Source organism: Zeus faber (genome assembly GCF_960531495.2).
Source record: "Zeus faber genome assembly, chromosome: 5".
Lineage (NCBI taxonomy): Eukaryota > Metazoa > Chordata > Actinopteri > Zeiformes > Zeidae > Zeus > Zeus faber.
The window spans coordinates 18070060-18086547 of NC_137192.1; the positions used below are offsets into that span (position 1 = coordinate 18070060).

The 16488-nt window shown below is 46.1% G+C and overlaps 1 protein-coding gene across 1 annotated transcript; it reads left to right on the plus strand.

Annotated features, from left to right (window-relative positions):
* The first annotated feature begins 739 nt into the window (after positions 1-739).
* igsf8 (immunoglobulin superfamily, member 8) lies at positions 740-15062 on the plus strand. The gene is made up of 8 exons (XM_080000547.1): positions 740-875; positions 1075-1237; positions 4075-4455; positions 5767-6231; positions 8793-8974; positions 9625-9877; positions 10295-10753; positions 12660-15062. The coding sequence occupies exons 2-8, from the start codon at positions 1192-1194 to the stop codon at positions 12785-12787; spliced, it is 1914 nt and encodes a 637-aa protein (XP_079856673.1). The 5' UTR covers positions 740-875; positions 1075-1191; the 3' UTR covers positions 12788-15062.
* The last annotated feature ends 1426 nt before the right edge of the window (positions 15063-16488 follow it).

The window sequence follows — 16488 nt, forward strand, 5'->3', positions numbered from 1 at the left end:
TAGTGTTCGTAGTATTCATAGTAGTAGTAGTAGTAGTAGTAGTAGTACAGTAATAGTAGTAGTAGTCGTAGTACAGTAGTGTTCGTAGTATTCATAGTAGTAGTAGTAGTAGTAGTAGTACAGTAATAGTAGTAGTAGTCGTAGTAGCCAGAGACATTTGCGTTGGCCTGTCTTTTGGCGCCGCTCCGCGGTTGACGAGGAATTCTTTTTTTTTTTCCGACACTGAAATAGTATAAACCAGCAGCGAATAACAGTACACAAATGAGAACCTTTTGCATAATAATAATAATAATAATAATAATAATAATAATAATAATAATGATGATAATATTATTATTATTATTATTAATATTATTATTATTCAAAAAGGAAAAGAAGAAAAGCAGGTTAATGTTTTTACAGGCTGTTTCAAAGATATATGTATATTATTTTAACAATGTATTTATTGTTATTGTTATTTATATTGGGAGATTTTAGGAGTGAATTCAATTCAATTCAATTCAATTATAAAAATGAATAATAATCACCGCAATCGTCTCCTTTTTTCCCTCTTTTTTTTTTCATTGCGCGTCTTTTGTCATTGGTTTAAATCGCCACATGGGCTCGGTTCGACCAATGGCTCCGCTGGACTTGCCTCTCTTTCCCGCCCACTTTTTGTATGCAAGCTCCTCCCTGTTTTATGACGCCGCCCCCCGCCTCCCCACACACACACACACACACACACACACACACACACACACACACACCACCCACCCCCTGCGCGGTGATATCTGCGGTTGGAAACTAAAACGTGCCAGGAATAAAAAAATAAAAAAATAAAAAAGAAGATGGATTCATCAATGTGTTGACAAAGATGCGAGCGACGTCCTGGACAGGTAACAATGGCTTCCATGATTCCAGCGCTCCGGGCGTACATGAATGAACGCACCACCGTAACGCTCTACACTCCCGCCGTCTCCCACTACTTCTACTATGATCCTTCGGGCGCTCGTTCTTTCTTCTTTCTTTTAAATTTTTTTTTTTTTTTTTTATATCTTTCATCTCTGTTTTTGTTTTTTTTTCATTGTTGCGCAGGCACGACGATGCGCTCCGTCGCGGGGTAAAGGGGAAGAGAAAGAGAAGAGGAGAGGAACAGACACCGAGGGAGGAACATCCGAGTCGACGTTATAATCCATCTGGGCACCGCGCAGGATGATGGCTTCGTTGCAAGCTGCGGTTTTATTTCTTCTACAATGGAGTGAGTACTATACTATTTTATTTATATATATATATATATATATATATACACACATACACACACACACACACACACACACAGCATATAGACACGGTTTATTTACATACATAGTCTCCTCCACTACCTGTTTGCCCAGAGCACAAAACGACCGTCCCACTTCATAACCTGCACGTTTCCCACGCTCGGACGACCGATCGAACGCGGCGTCGTCCTCCTCCGCCTCCGCCGCGCATCCATCCAAACAAACGAACGAGGTGCCGAGCGGGGACCCGCTTCCACGCCCCTGGTTTCACGCGACGTCGCTGGCCGTTGTCCCCCCCCCCCCCACCACCACCACCACCACCACCACCACCACCACCTCCGCTCTCCGTGTTCACGTGGGCGACCCAGACAGGGTTTAATTTCTATTGACGCCCGCCGAGGCCGAACTAATGTGAACATTATTATTAGACGGAGAACACTGCGTTGGGGGTGGAATAGAATAATACACCCTCCGCCCGGCCACAACGCGAGTCCGGTCCCACGCCGTCGTGCCCCACACACACACGCACACACACACACACACACTCTTCATCAGCACAAGCAACCATGTTAATTAGGGCTTGATCCGCTTAAGCCTCCCCCCGGTTTCCCCCTGGGTCACTATCTACAGTGTGGGCGTGTTATGATCAAGTCGGGCCTCGGTCCTGCGCCAGTTCCCCTCCCGTTTACTGAGGCAGGGAGTGCCCAAAATGCACCCGACCAGTAGGACTTGTTGTACAGGTTGGGCTGGAGTTAAGGATGTGTAGCTTTATTGGCCGAAGAGCCTCCGCAGAGCATTATTTGGTGGGCTCTGGATGAAGGGTGGGGCGGGGTGACCTGAAAGGTCCAACTCCTGTTCAAAGAACGCCACTGAGCATTCCCTCAATTTTGATGGAATATTTTTCTAATTTGATTAAACCGCTTGGAACTTCCCCCTTAAAGCCAGGGAGCCACTCAAGCGTCCCATCTAGTGATTTCTTTCTAAACACATGATACGCGTTAGAAAGTAATTGCTGAAAACGTGAAAAGACTCAACGATGTAGTCCCGAATTGTGGAGTTGGACCGTTAAACTGCTTCTAAACTGCTTTTTGGGCGTGGCTAATTCAGGGCTTGATGGAGTGGAGCATGCCCCCTAACGCCATATAAACACAAGGTTGGAATCGGAGCGTCTGTGGTGAAATTAGCTAAGCTAAGCTAACTGCTGGGAGTTTGGGATAAAATGCTGTTTTGGGAATCGACAACAGGAGTGAAAGGGGTCTCCAGGGAGACCGCGGACACACGCCGCGGACGCCCGGAACAATCGAGAGCCGTCCCTGCGGTTTCGACCGCGGGGGTTCAGTTTCGTTAGCATTAGCTGCATGCTAGCAGGCCGCAGATCCCCGACCCGGCCCGTGTGGAGGAGCCCAGCAGGGGGCAGCGGAGAGCGGGGAGCCCCGCAGCCAGACAGCAGCGCTTTGCGGTGAACAGCTAGAGACGCAGGACTGGGTTCAGCAAAACATTCGCACATGGAAGGTACTCCAGTGTAAATGTTGAACACGGTTAACGTGATTGGGCGTGGTTTCAGAGCCTCCAGCGGACACGCCCCCCCAGCGTCTCAGAGCAGGGGGAACTGCCTTTTTTTTCAGCAACCAAATTTTATATACTTGCCGATTTTTTTTTAAATCATTACAATCTGGCAGGGTGGTTCATAAGACATTTTTTCGGCGGAGTGACAAACTCAGAACACACTTATTTTTGCTTTACAGGGGCTTTAGCTATCTGAGAGCACTGGGAGGAGACATCGTAATGTGCGATTTTGCCTTGTGTGTGGGGAACACTGCTTATTTTACGATGGGAACTAGTTCTGTGAAGCGCAGCTGAGCCGGGGAACGTCAGGAACAATTAAAATGAGCAATGCTTCCCTGTGTGTGTCAGTCAGCTCCAAATTTCACAATATTTAAGGGAAGTGCCAACACGTGAAAAATTGGTAATCAAGGGACAGGTTTCGGTGCCCGTGCTTGCAAAAGAGGAATTTGTTCTCGGGGTAGGGCTTTATTTTTCTCATGGCTGTCTGAGAACTATTTTAAGGACGTTTTTTTTTTTTTGTTTTTTTTACTCATCGCCGTGTTGCACAACTCAGACGTCTGGAGGTTTTCAGGACTCGCTCTCTTGACCGGGATTTTGTCTCCTAAAGAAGGTCGTCATTGAACTGTAACACGGAGAATTCAAAACTGAAGCGCGAGGGGGCCCGCAAACAGAAATAATCGCTCCGTCTGTGTTTTGTGGGACATCATGTGAAAGTATTCAGGCAGAACACGGAGCCCATTTTGCTCCCACAGCTCTGTTAATCTATTGATTCCTTGTTAGCCAGGCTATCAGCTCCGGGGTATTGATCGGAAAAGCTATGCAGTAAAACCATGAATGCCACCGATATGACCCTTTTGTTTCCGCTACAATAAAAGGACCTAAAAGTGCAAAAACCCTTAACAAGCTTACCAAGTGAAGTAAATACACATTAACATTACATTGCTCAAATATGTAATGTGGCTTTATTCCATGGAATGATACTTGTTACTGTTCTCTCGTGTTCCTGAATACTGTGTTTTTTGTGAAATGTAATGGGTGTGCTTTTCTCTTGGTTGGTATCATAGTCAATGCAGATACTGACACTGAATTAACATGATATTATCAGGCCAATTCATATAATTGTCTTTTACATCGGAAAAATTCCAATTCCATTTGATGACACCAACTCCATTTGAGGACATAACTATTCATATCTATCAAATTTTTGTGTTTCTAATAAGTCAGCCTTTCTTTCCTTCCTCCCCCTCAGTGCTGCATTGCGCTGCGGGCCGTGACGTTTCCCTCCCGGCCGGGCCCCTGTACCGCGTGGCGGGGTTCCCGCTCTCCCTCCCCTGTGCCGTGTCGGGTTTTGAGGGCCCGCGGACCCAGGACTTTGAGTGGTTCCTGTACAGGGAGGACGCCGGCGGGAGGCAGATCGGAATCGTGTCCACCCGGGACCAGGGCTTCCCCTACGGCCCCTTCCAGGGCCGGGTGCGGAGCGGCGAGGTGAGGGTAGAGAGGGACTCCGGGGACAAGGCCCGGCTGGTGATGCAGAGGCTGCGGCCCGACGACCAGGGCAAGTACGAGTGCTACACGCCCAGCACCGACACCACCTACCAGGGGAACTACAGCTCCCTGGTTGCCGTCAAAGGTAAGACGGGGGTTGGAACTTTTCCACTTAGAATTGTAACCAGAGAATAGTCAAATCAGGTCAATGAACCTATTTGAGGTCATTGTTGCTGTGGCATATATTAAATGTGGGAACTAATTGAGATATCATGCCATGCCATTATTATTAAATTTTTTGCATGAACATTCCAAAAATACTAGGGCAGGGCCGTATACTGTAGCATATAGCATTTACGTATTTTTCAATAAGCAATATTTTTCTTGATTTAAGTTATCTAGGAAACAAACTATGAAGCTACAGTCACTTTAAAATGATGGTTTAATGTGAATATCCTCCACACCCGAAGCCTAACGTTTTATTTAAAAAGCAACTTCGCTCAATGTGAAAGACAGTAGCAGAAATTTGCTGTCAGTTTCCTACTACAAGGAAATGTCGTTCAAGTTTAAGAAAAGTGTTAGTTTAGAAACAGTTTAGAAACAAGTTGCAATTATGGTCTTAATGGCTTTGTCTGCCTGTGCCGGGGCCCGTGACACATTTGTCAGGCGTTGATTTTATGCAGAAAGCTACATGGAAGTAATTTGTCCTCCGTGCCATTAGCCATCTCAACGCAGCAAAGTACACAGATACTGAGTTAGTAAAATGTGCTGTAATTGTGCAGTGATGTATACCCTCTGTTTTTTAATGTGAGGGAGTATGCCGTTCACTTTTTAATGTGTCGGGACCGCAGACTAACTTCCGAACTTGTTACCATAATTGAGTTGCATCCGCATTTTTCTTTGGGTATTTGAGTCACTGTGTTCTGGTTGGCACAACACTGACGACAATCGTTCCTCTGCTGTAATCTCTGTTATTCATCTGGACTTTGTTCTTGACTTTTCTCTCTCGCTCTCCTTTCTTGGTTTCTCTTTCCCTCAACCTTCACACAGGCACGTTATCTTTATGCTTTTTTGTTGATTACACACAAAGTTGAGAGATTGCGGATTCCATCGACCATATATTTTTTTTAAGTCATTGGTCTGATATTCTGGCCGGTGAGGTATGTTTGGCGTCCCAGCCGCACACTAATCCAGTCTTTTCTCCAGCTCCGAATCTAAAGCCAATGTCCTTTGTAACGGCTTGGACTTATTTTCAGCTGCCCCCATTTCATGATTTGCACTGATGTTCTAAACATAGAACAAACAAAGCAGCACACGGGCACCATAAATTAATTTTTGAAATATTTCCCGTACCATCTGGCTCCTGTAAGACGAGCTATAATGTTGTCTCTCTCTCTCTCTCTCTCTCTCTCTCTCTCTCTCTCTCTCTCTTTGTATGTCTTTTCTACCCTCTCAGTGATCCCGGACACGCTCCAGATCAGCTACTCCCGCTCTCTCATCGGCCAGCCGTTGCCAGAAGGGGCGGAGCTGACGCTGACGTGCTCGGCCAGCGTCCAGTCCACGGAGCACACCCATCTGTCCATCACATTTGGGAAGCGTGGTGGCGAAGGTTTGGGGAGCGGCGTGGGCGGAGAGGTCAGCACCGTCAGGGAAATCATCTCCATCGACAGGGCCCTCGGGGTCACGGCCGGCAGCGGCGGCTCCTACAAGAAGCGCTACGACGACGGGGAAATCACGCTGGAGAAGAGGGCGGGAGACGCCGGGCGAGACACGTACGTGATGAGGTTCGGCGCTGTGCGGCCCGAGGATTCTGGGTCATATTTCTGTGAGGCCTCCCAGTGGATCCTGGACCCCGACGGGGCTTGGCAGAAGATCGCACAGAGGACCTTGGACATCGGCAACTTGACCGTCGAGCGACTGGGTGAGTGCAAAGGGACCCTGCAGACAAATCTGGGTCTTTCGGGCTCCACTCATGCTGTTCTTGCGAGAACAAAAATATTATTATTCAAAATTAATCACAACAGCAGCCAGAACCCAGCAAGCTCTGGCATCTTAAACTGTCTTAAACATCTTAGTTGGTCGGGATTCAAGTTCTTGATTGTCTTTCCGCTGTTGGCAAGGCGGAGGGACCAATCTTGCAGAGCTATTTCAGCTATTATTGGCCGTTGTTCAAAAATCCCAACGCGAGCTTTATCTGGCTGCACCAACCGCTGCTGGGCCGTCTGCGTGAAGGAATATCTGAGTGGCGGCCTGGTTCACTAATGGGCCGACGAGCCAATTTGCTGAGGGTGAAGGGTCAGTAGCTGCATGGCGGAAGCGCTACGGCTTAGTGCCTATAGCTTGGTGAATGGCGAGGTAAGCGGTTGAACAACTAATTAAGCGGTTGAACAACTAATTGTGTGGTGGGCTGACTTACGAGATGGATTCGTTGGCTGCCCAGAAACCTGGCACATTTGACTGGCGAGACCGTCCGGGAGTTCCCTCCATGTTCCTCGGTTGAATATTAATTTTGCCTCAGTGGGCGGACGGATGGCTCGCTGCAGCCCGACAGGCGGCTTGGCTCGCTGCTCGGCTCAGTTTAAGTTCTAAGGAGCTTGTGGAGATCGGAAAGCTTAGATGATCTTTACCTTGGCCTCTTATAGACTGTGGAGGCGATTTTCTTTTTTTCGTGGGGACTTTCCTTCGGGTCGACACAAGCCAATCCTTTCAGAACAACACCACTGTGTCTGGCAGCTGTTTTTGTCTTGGATTCCCAGATGGAACCAACACCACTTGCAACAACACCAGCTAAACTGAAAGATTTTGCAGATGACAAACAAATAAACAGCGTTAGAATGATGTTTTATAGAGTGAAGACATGTTAAATAATCCAACTATAGTTTATTAAGACTGTGTGGCAGTTAAATTCAATGATATCAGACTCAAATTCTAAGTTTTTAAGTTAAAACGCCCTCTAATATTCCAGAGAATATACACAGTTAGTGAATATATTTCCGTTCGTTTAGATTGCAAAGCTGCGCATCACAACGCAACAATATCAAAATGTAATGACAACCAGATACCACTGAAAGACGATAAATGGCAATATTAAGTTATCGTTAAACCTGTTATGTTAAATGACATTATTTTTCGTATATGATCAATTCTAAAACAGATTTTTGTCACTGTGCAATTTAAACACGTGAATTAAATGCTGGGTCTTAGAACACTGTGTTTAAATTTTAAGGTGATCCAGCGATGTTTTAGTATGAGAATGTTTCAGAGCAGGCGCTAGCATTGTTTTTCCTGCAATAGTCTGACGTCGCCGCTGTTGTTCATATAGGTGGTATGAATAAAGCGTCCATCGTCCATCAGATGTTTGTGCAGAGCATTTAAGTTAAGTGAATGCTTTCCGTAATTATTCTGTTGATTCGAGTGTTCAACAGAACCAATGTCTGTCCCCTGACGTTGTCACCGCTGACGTGGATGGCAGCTGCCGTCATATTGCTTCTAATCCACTCGATTGAATGAGCACAGAGAGCCTCGAGGGTTTGCATTGGATCCTGAACCGAGACAAGTTTATCCCTTCAGTCGTTTCCGCTGCTGTGCCAGGTGGCACACAGTCAGTTCCACCCTCACTAGTTAATTAATAAACACACTCCTATCATCCACTGCTCAAAAAGCACTTTGTTTTCTTGGTCCTTAGGTGGTTATTTATTATTTAGCACATATGAATAGTTTATCAGAACAGTATTATTTTCTCATTATGTCCATTTGTGAGTCTCTTTCCGTCCCCTGGTAGAATTTGTGGTTTGAAAAAACCTATATCTGTAGGTGTCCCGTATTTAGTGTGTGTATCTTTAGTGTATCTGTTTTTATAGTACTTCACTAATGTATCCGGAGTCTTCATCCACCAATGTGCAGTGTTGGCATACAGTTTTGTATCACCTGTCGGAACTGCCACCAATTCCATTAAATGGTGATTTAAACCACAAGGGTTATTAGTGTCACTCTGTCAAAATGATGCTGATATTTCAAGGAGATGAACCAAGAATTGGGTTCTGTCCTCTTTACATTTGCTCATAATCTCTAATACCCGTCTTTCTCTCGCTCTCTCCCTCGCTCTCGCTCTCTCTTGCTGTCGCTGTTGCTCTCTCTCTCTCTCTCTCTCTCGCCCCCTCTCTCTCTCTCTCTTTCTCTCTCTCTCTCTCTCCCTCTCTCGCCCTCTCTCTTTCGCTCTCTCTCCCTCTCTCTCCCCTCTCTTGCTTTCGCTCTCTCTCTTCCTCGCTCTCACTGTCACTCTCTTGCTCTCCTGCTCTCTCTCCCTCCCTCTCTTGCTCTCTCTCCCTTACTCTCTCCCTCACTCTCCCCCTCCCTCACCCCTTCTCTCTCCCCTTCTCTCTCCTTTCTCTCTCTCTCTCCCTCACTCCCTCCCTCTCTCGTTCTCTCTCTCTTGCTCTCGCCCCCCCCTCTCTTCTTCCCTCCCTCTCTCTCTCTCTCTAGCGGGGTCTCTGAGCGTCACCTCGACTCCCTCTGGAAAAGTGACCCTGCAGGCCGGCTCTCCACTCGGTCTGACCTGCGAGGTGTCAGGGCTGCCGTCCGGGGGTCGTTCCGGCCTCCTGGTCCAGTGGATGAAGAGGGGCTCGGTCACCGGCGACGCAGCCTCCACTGCAGGAGGAGTCGAGGTGAAGTGCTTCTGCTTGTTTGTTTATTGTTGGCGGTCAGTTTATATCTGGAATATAGACTGATCAGAACATAGGAACAGAACTTCCTCTGTAATACTTGTTATATTACACGGCTCTGTGGAATAATGGATTCTCATTGGTCAATGGCGGCAATCAGCAGTCAGTTATTTCTGAATAATGGCCGCTAATTTCATAATATTATTTTGTTATGAAATCTTTTCAAATCAATATTCCATCTCAATTCATTATTTTCTTTAGTAAGCGGCTGTGTAATAAGCGGGGGAATGTGCAGCCAGCCGGTCATGATCACAATCACAAACCACTGACAGGAGATCAGGACCCTGATGCAAACATAATGCAGACTTTACACAATAGCTGAATGCAACTTTTGTATTTAATTTAATATATAATTTATTTATTTTTGCTTGCTTAAAAACACAATTTAAGTGTTTGTGTCCGTATAATAGTTACCTAATATTATGTAACATGTATAATATTAAAAGTTGTAATGTTTTTTGGTGAATTGAGTTAAAAGCGTATAATTTTTTTTTTTTTTTTACACTTTGCTTTATTCTTAATTCATATCCAAAATAAATAATATACAAAAAAAACAATATCAATAATCCTACTAAATTCTATTTGCTTCTCAGGTGGAGGTGGCCCGCATGAGCCCAGACGGCACTGTCAGCTGGGGAGACGACCTGAGTCGAGGGGGTGGGGGTTCCATGGAGAAGGTGGCGGAGGGGAGGTATTCCCTAAAGCTGTTCTCCGCCCGGCCCTCCGACTCTGGGGTTTACCGGTGCGCCGTGAGCGTCTACGCCGGGCACAGGAACCCCGGACCCTCCGTCGCCGCCACGTTCACGCAGAGGTCCGAGGGCGTCTCGGTCAACCTCAAAACCAAAGGTAAGGAGACGTGCGTCATATCTACTTGTTACGCGCATCATCAGATTGAGTTGGTTTTCTGCAATGGAATTCTTCATTTCTATATGACCTGAGGTTAATGTAATTTAAACAATTTAAATCCATTGGTTTAAAGCAAAGATCAAAGGACAAATTAATTATTCTTATTTTTCATAAATTAAGTACTTCTTCAGCCGATGTTAGTCATTGGATTGCGAGAAAATGGAATGAGCCAATGCCCTTACCATGTTAGGCCACCTTAATTTGTGATAATGCCAAAAAAAAAATATGGCAAATAGTGTCTGATCAGCGATGCATTATAGTGTCCTGTGGTTCTTAGACTGCTAGATATCCATCTAAAACTGGAAAAACAGGGATGCACAAGAAATGACTGTATAAATGCCGTTTCACCCTCTACAGAGGTGCTGGTGTCAGCTGTGGCGGCGCTTCCTCGCGGCCCCCTGCTGAAGAGAGGCAGCACCATCACCCTTCTCTGCAACGTCACCGTGACGACCACAGGCCCCGCCCAGCTCCAGGTGCAGTGGCTGCGGCGGCCGATCCCCAAGCCGCTGCTCGTCAAAGGAAGAGGGGATCCGGGAACTTCCGAACAACCTCCTCCACCCCCCGAGGACGATCCTCAGCCGGTGGCCGCCCTCACCTACGAGGGCGTGGTGCAGATCTACACCAACGGCAGCGAGGTGAGCGTGGACCGCTTGTCCGCCGGCGGCTACAGGCTGAGGGTCCACGCGGCCTCGGAGGAGGACCAGGGCCTGTATGTGTGCCAGGCGGAGGTTTGGGGGCAGGATCCCCACGGAGGCTGGTACAATACGGGAGCCAAGGCTGAGGCGCCGGTAGTGACGGTGTACCTGTACGCGCGAGGTGAGTGTTTCTATTCAAGAGTTACGGGGACCGACGATAATGGCCGGGGCAACCAGATTTGGGTCAGCCATCTTGCGCACACTGGTTGTCAACCACATTCCATATGTAAAAGATAAATAGATACATAAGTGCAGGAATCCTCTGCACATTTATAAACTTCCGCCAAGGAAAATGAGTTATCCTGGTGCATTAATTTACTATATACGTATATGATCATTATCCCTCAGTTATATATAAAAGAAAAATAAATAAAATACGTGACAATTTTGTCAGTCTTGGCAAAACAACACCTTGTCAACAGCTTGTCAACTTGGCAACCACTTTTAAAAGTTAGTGTGGGTTGTGGGTGGCAGGCGATCATAGAAATGATCACACCATGCGGCAGCATGGCGTGTATAGTCTTTTTACCTAATCTGAACAATTAAGTTTGAATTATACATACGTTACCTGCATGTGGGGGAAAAGAGGCGTGTCATGGTTCAAGTGTGATTGGGAATAAAACAGTAGAGGAGACAGTAACTTAAACAACAATATAAAACTGTAAAAAAAGTGTTTGGAGCCGTTCAAAAGCGCTGGGGGGCGGCAGGGAGCGGGGCCCGGGGCCCAGCTTGGGTGCTGGAGTGACTCGGTGCCCGGCGGCGAGCGTGGGGGTTCTCGGCTGCGCTCCCCACGGAGTGATCCCCACATTTCAAACGTTTCACGGCCTGCCATGCGGGGAAAATAAGTCATTTACTTCTGATTCTGATGTTGGGTTTCTAAATGCGATATGAAATGATGGAATGATATACATATTCCTGTGTCAAGTCAAGTCACACCTTATTTATAAAGCACATTATTTATGCGCCAGCGTCCGAAACTTCAACGCGCGTTGCATCGCGCCGGTAAATTGAACCCGGGTGCCCTGTTTATGCCGGAGCCGATCGGAGGTGGAGCGATTAAAAGCTGTGTCTTCTGCACGGTCGATTGACCCAGGACGGAAACCCGGGTGTAACCTTTCCCACTGATGACAAATGACGGATGATAGCCGGTGTTACCGGGTTTTTGATGCAGTGGCAAAGGGGTATCATAGTTATGTATAATTTAAAAAACCAATGAGCTGGTTTCCGCAGGCACAGACACCCCCCCCCCCCCCCCCCCCCGACACCGGCGAACATCCAGGGAATGGATATTGACATATTGGTACAAGTACCTGGGTGTTCACCTGAACAATAAACTGGACTAATCACATACATGCACTTTATAAGAAGGGTCAGAGCAGACTCTATCTGCTTAGAAGGCTTAGGTGCTTTGGAGTGCAGGGGGCTCTCCTGAGGACCTTCTTCAACTCCGTGGTGGCATCAGCCATCTTTTATGGAGTGGTCTGCTGGGGCAACAGTGTCACCGCAGATGACAGGAAGAGACTTGACAAACTGCTCAAGAAGGCCAGCTCTGTCCGGGGGGGCCAGCTGGTGGTACAAAGGAGGATGATGGCTAAGCTGTCATCCATGATGGCGAACGAATTCCACCCCATGCATGAGACTCTGATGGGACTTGAGAGCTCCTTCAGCGATAGGCTGCTTCACCCAAAGTGTGGGAAGAAGCGCTATCGCAGGTCCTTCCTGCGGCTGTCAGACTGTATAACCAACAGTGCAGCCAGTAGACCACACACACACGCACACACACAACTGTGAAAAAATCCAAGTGCAATTTTTTTCTATTTAGGAAAGTGCAATCCCTGATGTGCAATGTGTCAAGATATAAACGATGAAAATGTCCCCGTGTGGGACTAATAAAGGCTTATCTTATCTTAAAAGTTGTGTTTTAAAATGTGGATTTACCTTATTATTTTCACACCCAAAAAACAATTCATCACATATTATTTTTCCAGTTCTCTTTCTCACTTTACCCGCTCTCCCTTCTTCCTCAGCTGCCGACCTGCTTCTCATCCCTCTGATCATCGGCGTTTCCTCTGCGCTGTTCGTGGGCATCGTCATCATCGCCGCGGTGACCTGCTGCTTCATGAAGCGGCTGGCCCGGCAGCGCGCTCAGAAGTAGACGCCGTGAAGCCTCGAGAGTCAGAGCGTTCTGAACTACGGGGGCGTGAGCGGTGTGTCATGGAACGCGTCGCATGAGAGGACACAAAGCAAAGACTTTAGGAACCGGATCTGTGGGACGAGGCGCTTCGACCCGGTGCTCGGATCGATCCCAGGGATGCTGCAGAGGTGAATGGGGACCGATCCCGTGGAAAGTGAAAAGAGGCTGTGTAATGTTCAGGAAAACTCACCGCAAAAAGCCATATGGTGTTGTTGTCTGGTCACATTTTAAAGCACTACAGTGGGTTTTTCGGTTCCAAATAAATGTTGTCTCTCTAGTTTTTGCAACACGGATGGATATTTTCCGAGGAGCAAAACAAGCTCGCGCTCATAATTTACGAGAACAAAAGATTATTTAAGTTTTTTCATACATTAATGCTAATGCTGCAACTGTGAGTGTTCACAGTTGAACTGGTGTTATATTTTATTACCGTTCCAACCTTGTTTGTGCATGTTTAATGAGCGCACACTGCCACGGACACGGGAGCTAAGGCTCCAGCTTCCAGAAAAGCTCTCGGGTGACCATAGGAACAATGGCGACGCTGCGCCGCATGTAAACACAGTCTGAGAGTCCGACTAAATAACAAAGGTGCTGACTAGAGATGTTAAGTTACTTTATGATCCCAACGGGGGGGGATAATAAATAAATAAAAAATAGGAATCCCTCTTCTGTTCTGTCCGGCAAGGTGTTGGGGTTAATTCTCTGTGTGTACGTGTTATAGTTGACGTGGAGAAATGTAAGATAAATTCATTACGCGCTGAGCTTAAAGTATGTAAATACTCCCTGGAGCTCAGCCGTCTTGTTTAACTTGTGTAAAGAAAGACCCTACTTAAGATGCCATATTCGTCTGTGGGAGAACACTTTAGTCTGTTCTTCTCTTTTGAAGCACTTGGGCCAAAATTGGACCGGATCCAAAACCCTTTGTCCACTGTCTTTCTTTTTCTTTTTTTCTTCTTTTTTTTCCCCCTCTAAACTTGATTTTCTTGGTCGTTGTGAAGTCACTCTGTACCCTGCTCATGCTGGTACCGCGCATGATTTTAAACTCATGGGTCCTTTTGCTTTTTTTTTTTTTTTAAGTGGGTGAGATGAACAAGGAGCACTGTGAATCAAAGTTCCTAAGACGTAACTGAGCAGGGAAACCTTTGTTTAAAGTGCGCTGTCCCCGGCCCCGCAGTCACGCCACGGCCACGGAGCGGTGGTGGGAGTGGTTTTCATCAGCAGCGCCACGTTCATAACGTTGTTTAAGCTCGGCGACTTTCAGTGCCAAGGCTCGGGTTACTGCTTGCTCTCCTGCAGGAATGAGTTTTTATTAAGGAATATTCCACGTCTGACAACTCTAAATAAATACCCCACCCCCTCTCCCTCCGTCTCCTTTCCCGAGATAAATGTTTTTGGATATGTTGGTCACGCAAGCAGCTCTGCATAGTGTACCGCGGTTAAGAAGAGAGTACGAGAGGAGGAAAAAAAAGACTTCACACTCTCGCTCTTTATACACTTTCTGGGTCGGTCTGTCTCTCTATCTCTCCCGTCGGTTGGGTTGCTCTGTGAGAGTCCTTTCCAATTCTCCCTAACCTCCGTAACCTGCGCTATCCAAAGCCTGATTATCGATATTGTTCATGACATTAGGGAATAAAATCACAGCTCCGCCCGCCTGCAGAGCCACTTTGTTCGAAATCAACCGGTCAAAGCTGATTTGTTTCTTCTACACATCTGACCCACTACCATGTGATCTGACATACACACACACACACACACACACACACACACATACATACATACATACATACATACACACACACACACACCCACACACAACGGCAAAGGCAGCTCAGTGCTGACATTTTGAAAATGGAAGTAAGAGAGAATCTGTGTTTGTGTGTGTTTGCTGATCTCTAATCCCTGTTTGCTGTGCCCTTCCCCCTCCTCCACTCTACCACAGTGTCCGTGTGGCTTGCGTTTGGTTCATTTAAATCTCTGTCCCTGTGACAATAGTTTGCCACCGCCACCCAAAGCCACGTTTTATTTTGTTTTGCACCATATCACAAGAACACAACATGTACATAGTACGTGTCTGTTCATCTATTAACCACTAATGAAGGTGTTATGCTCTGTATAGATTGTTGACTTCTGTTTAAGTACTTCTATTGTTTGCAATATGACGCCATTAAAACACACACGCATGTGAAGGTTATGTTCAGTTTGTTACTCATGGTGCTTTGGCAAAGCTTACCTTCAGTTACCCAATAAATCACTCAGATTTCTACTGTCCGTTGTGTTGTTTTTCTAAATCATCCTTTCAAAATCATTCGTTGCATAAACTATTTTTAATATTGTCAGTAATCAAAAAGAAGAGGGTATCTCACATCATTCAGTGACATTGTGAAGTTGGAGATGCATATAAATACGTCTGAAAACTAAACGTTTATTTGACTGGAATTTGTTGTAGAGTGGTGCCATCGTGCACCACATTACAATCAATATTTGCTTGCATTGCACATTAAATCAATTTCGGGGAAAGTCCATTAAAAATGTGAAAATGCCATCTGGCTCAGCTGGAGGAACTGATGAGAACAGACTGAAGTCAAAGATATCCACAGCGGAGGAGGAATTGTGTCGTAAGGAGCAACAGTGGAGACGCATGAGAAGATGTGTACTGCGCAGGATGAAGCTGAAAGTGTGGCTTGTCTCTCTCTCAAACTGCTGGTCGTGACCTGACACCAAAGGGGTCTGACAAGAAGCGGATAGAAGTTGTTGAGGAACAACTGGGTGGTGGTGGTGGGGGGGGGGACGACATCAAGGAAGTTCTTCTTAGTCCATAAACCAAAAAAAAGATTCCAATGACCGCTGTCTTTATCGGAACGCCATTTTTAAATGTCACTGAGTAAACACTCAGGCGAATATTTTATCTCGCTGTTGAACAGAGTTGAGCTGAACGCGAGATCGCTCCGGGCAAAGAATATAAATGATGCACTTGTCACGGAGCATTTGCATTCAGCTTTGCAAAAGCCTGACGCTTATCAGTCGAAAGTTCCGGGACAACGGTGCAGGAGGCTCCCGTCAAACTCATCCGCACATGCATTACAAAGACGCCGTTAGATCACATTTAAGGCAAAGAAGATTCACAAACGTAAACTTATACTTGAATCCACCGGCCTTTGACAGCTTCCAGTTTACATGACCGTGATCCCTGTCCACATTGTAATTGTTTCAATGTTAAACAAGATTTCTTTGGATTTTTTTGTTGTCATCCTCCCTTAATTCTTTATATCTTCAAATGTAGTTGGATTTGAGAAGCGTGTAAGTTCGCATTTTGAATACAAACCTGTTCCTCGATAATCAAATCGAGTAAATGAAGCCCGCAATGCAGCAAAAAGAGTCAAGAAGAGTACAAACATAATATAATGCGGCAGAGTATACCACCTTTATTGTTTCCAAGCAGAAGTTTCCGCGGTCGAAAGCTGAGTATCAACACATCACCTGTACAAGATATATACAATACTGTGTCCAGGTTAGTCAACTTTCAAATTTCATTTATTCTGATGAGACTGTTATGTTATGCGTGGGCCATTTTACCAAGCGGACATGAAACACAATTATCTACTGTAATCAGGAGTATGTTTGTTCTATTCTGACCTTTTAATATATATAAACATCAACATATC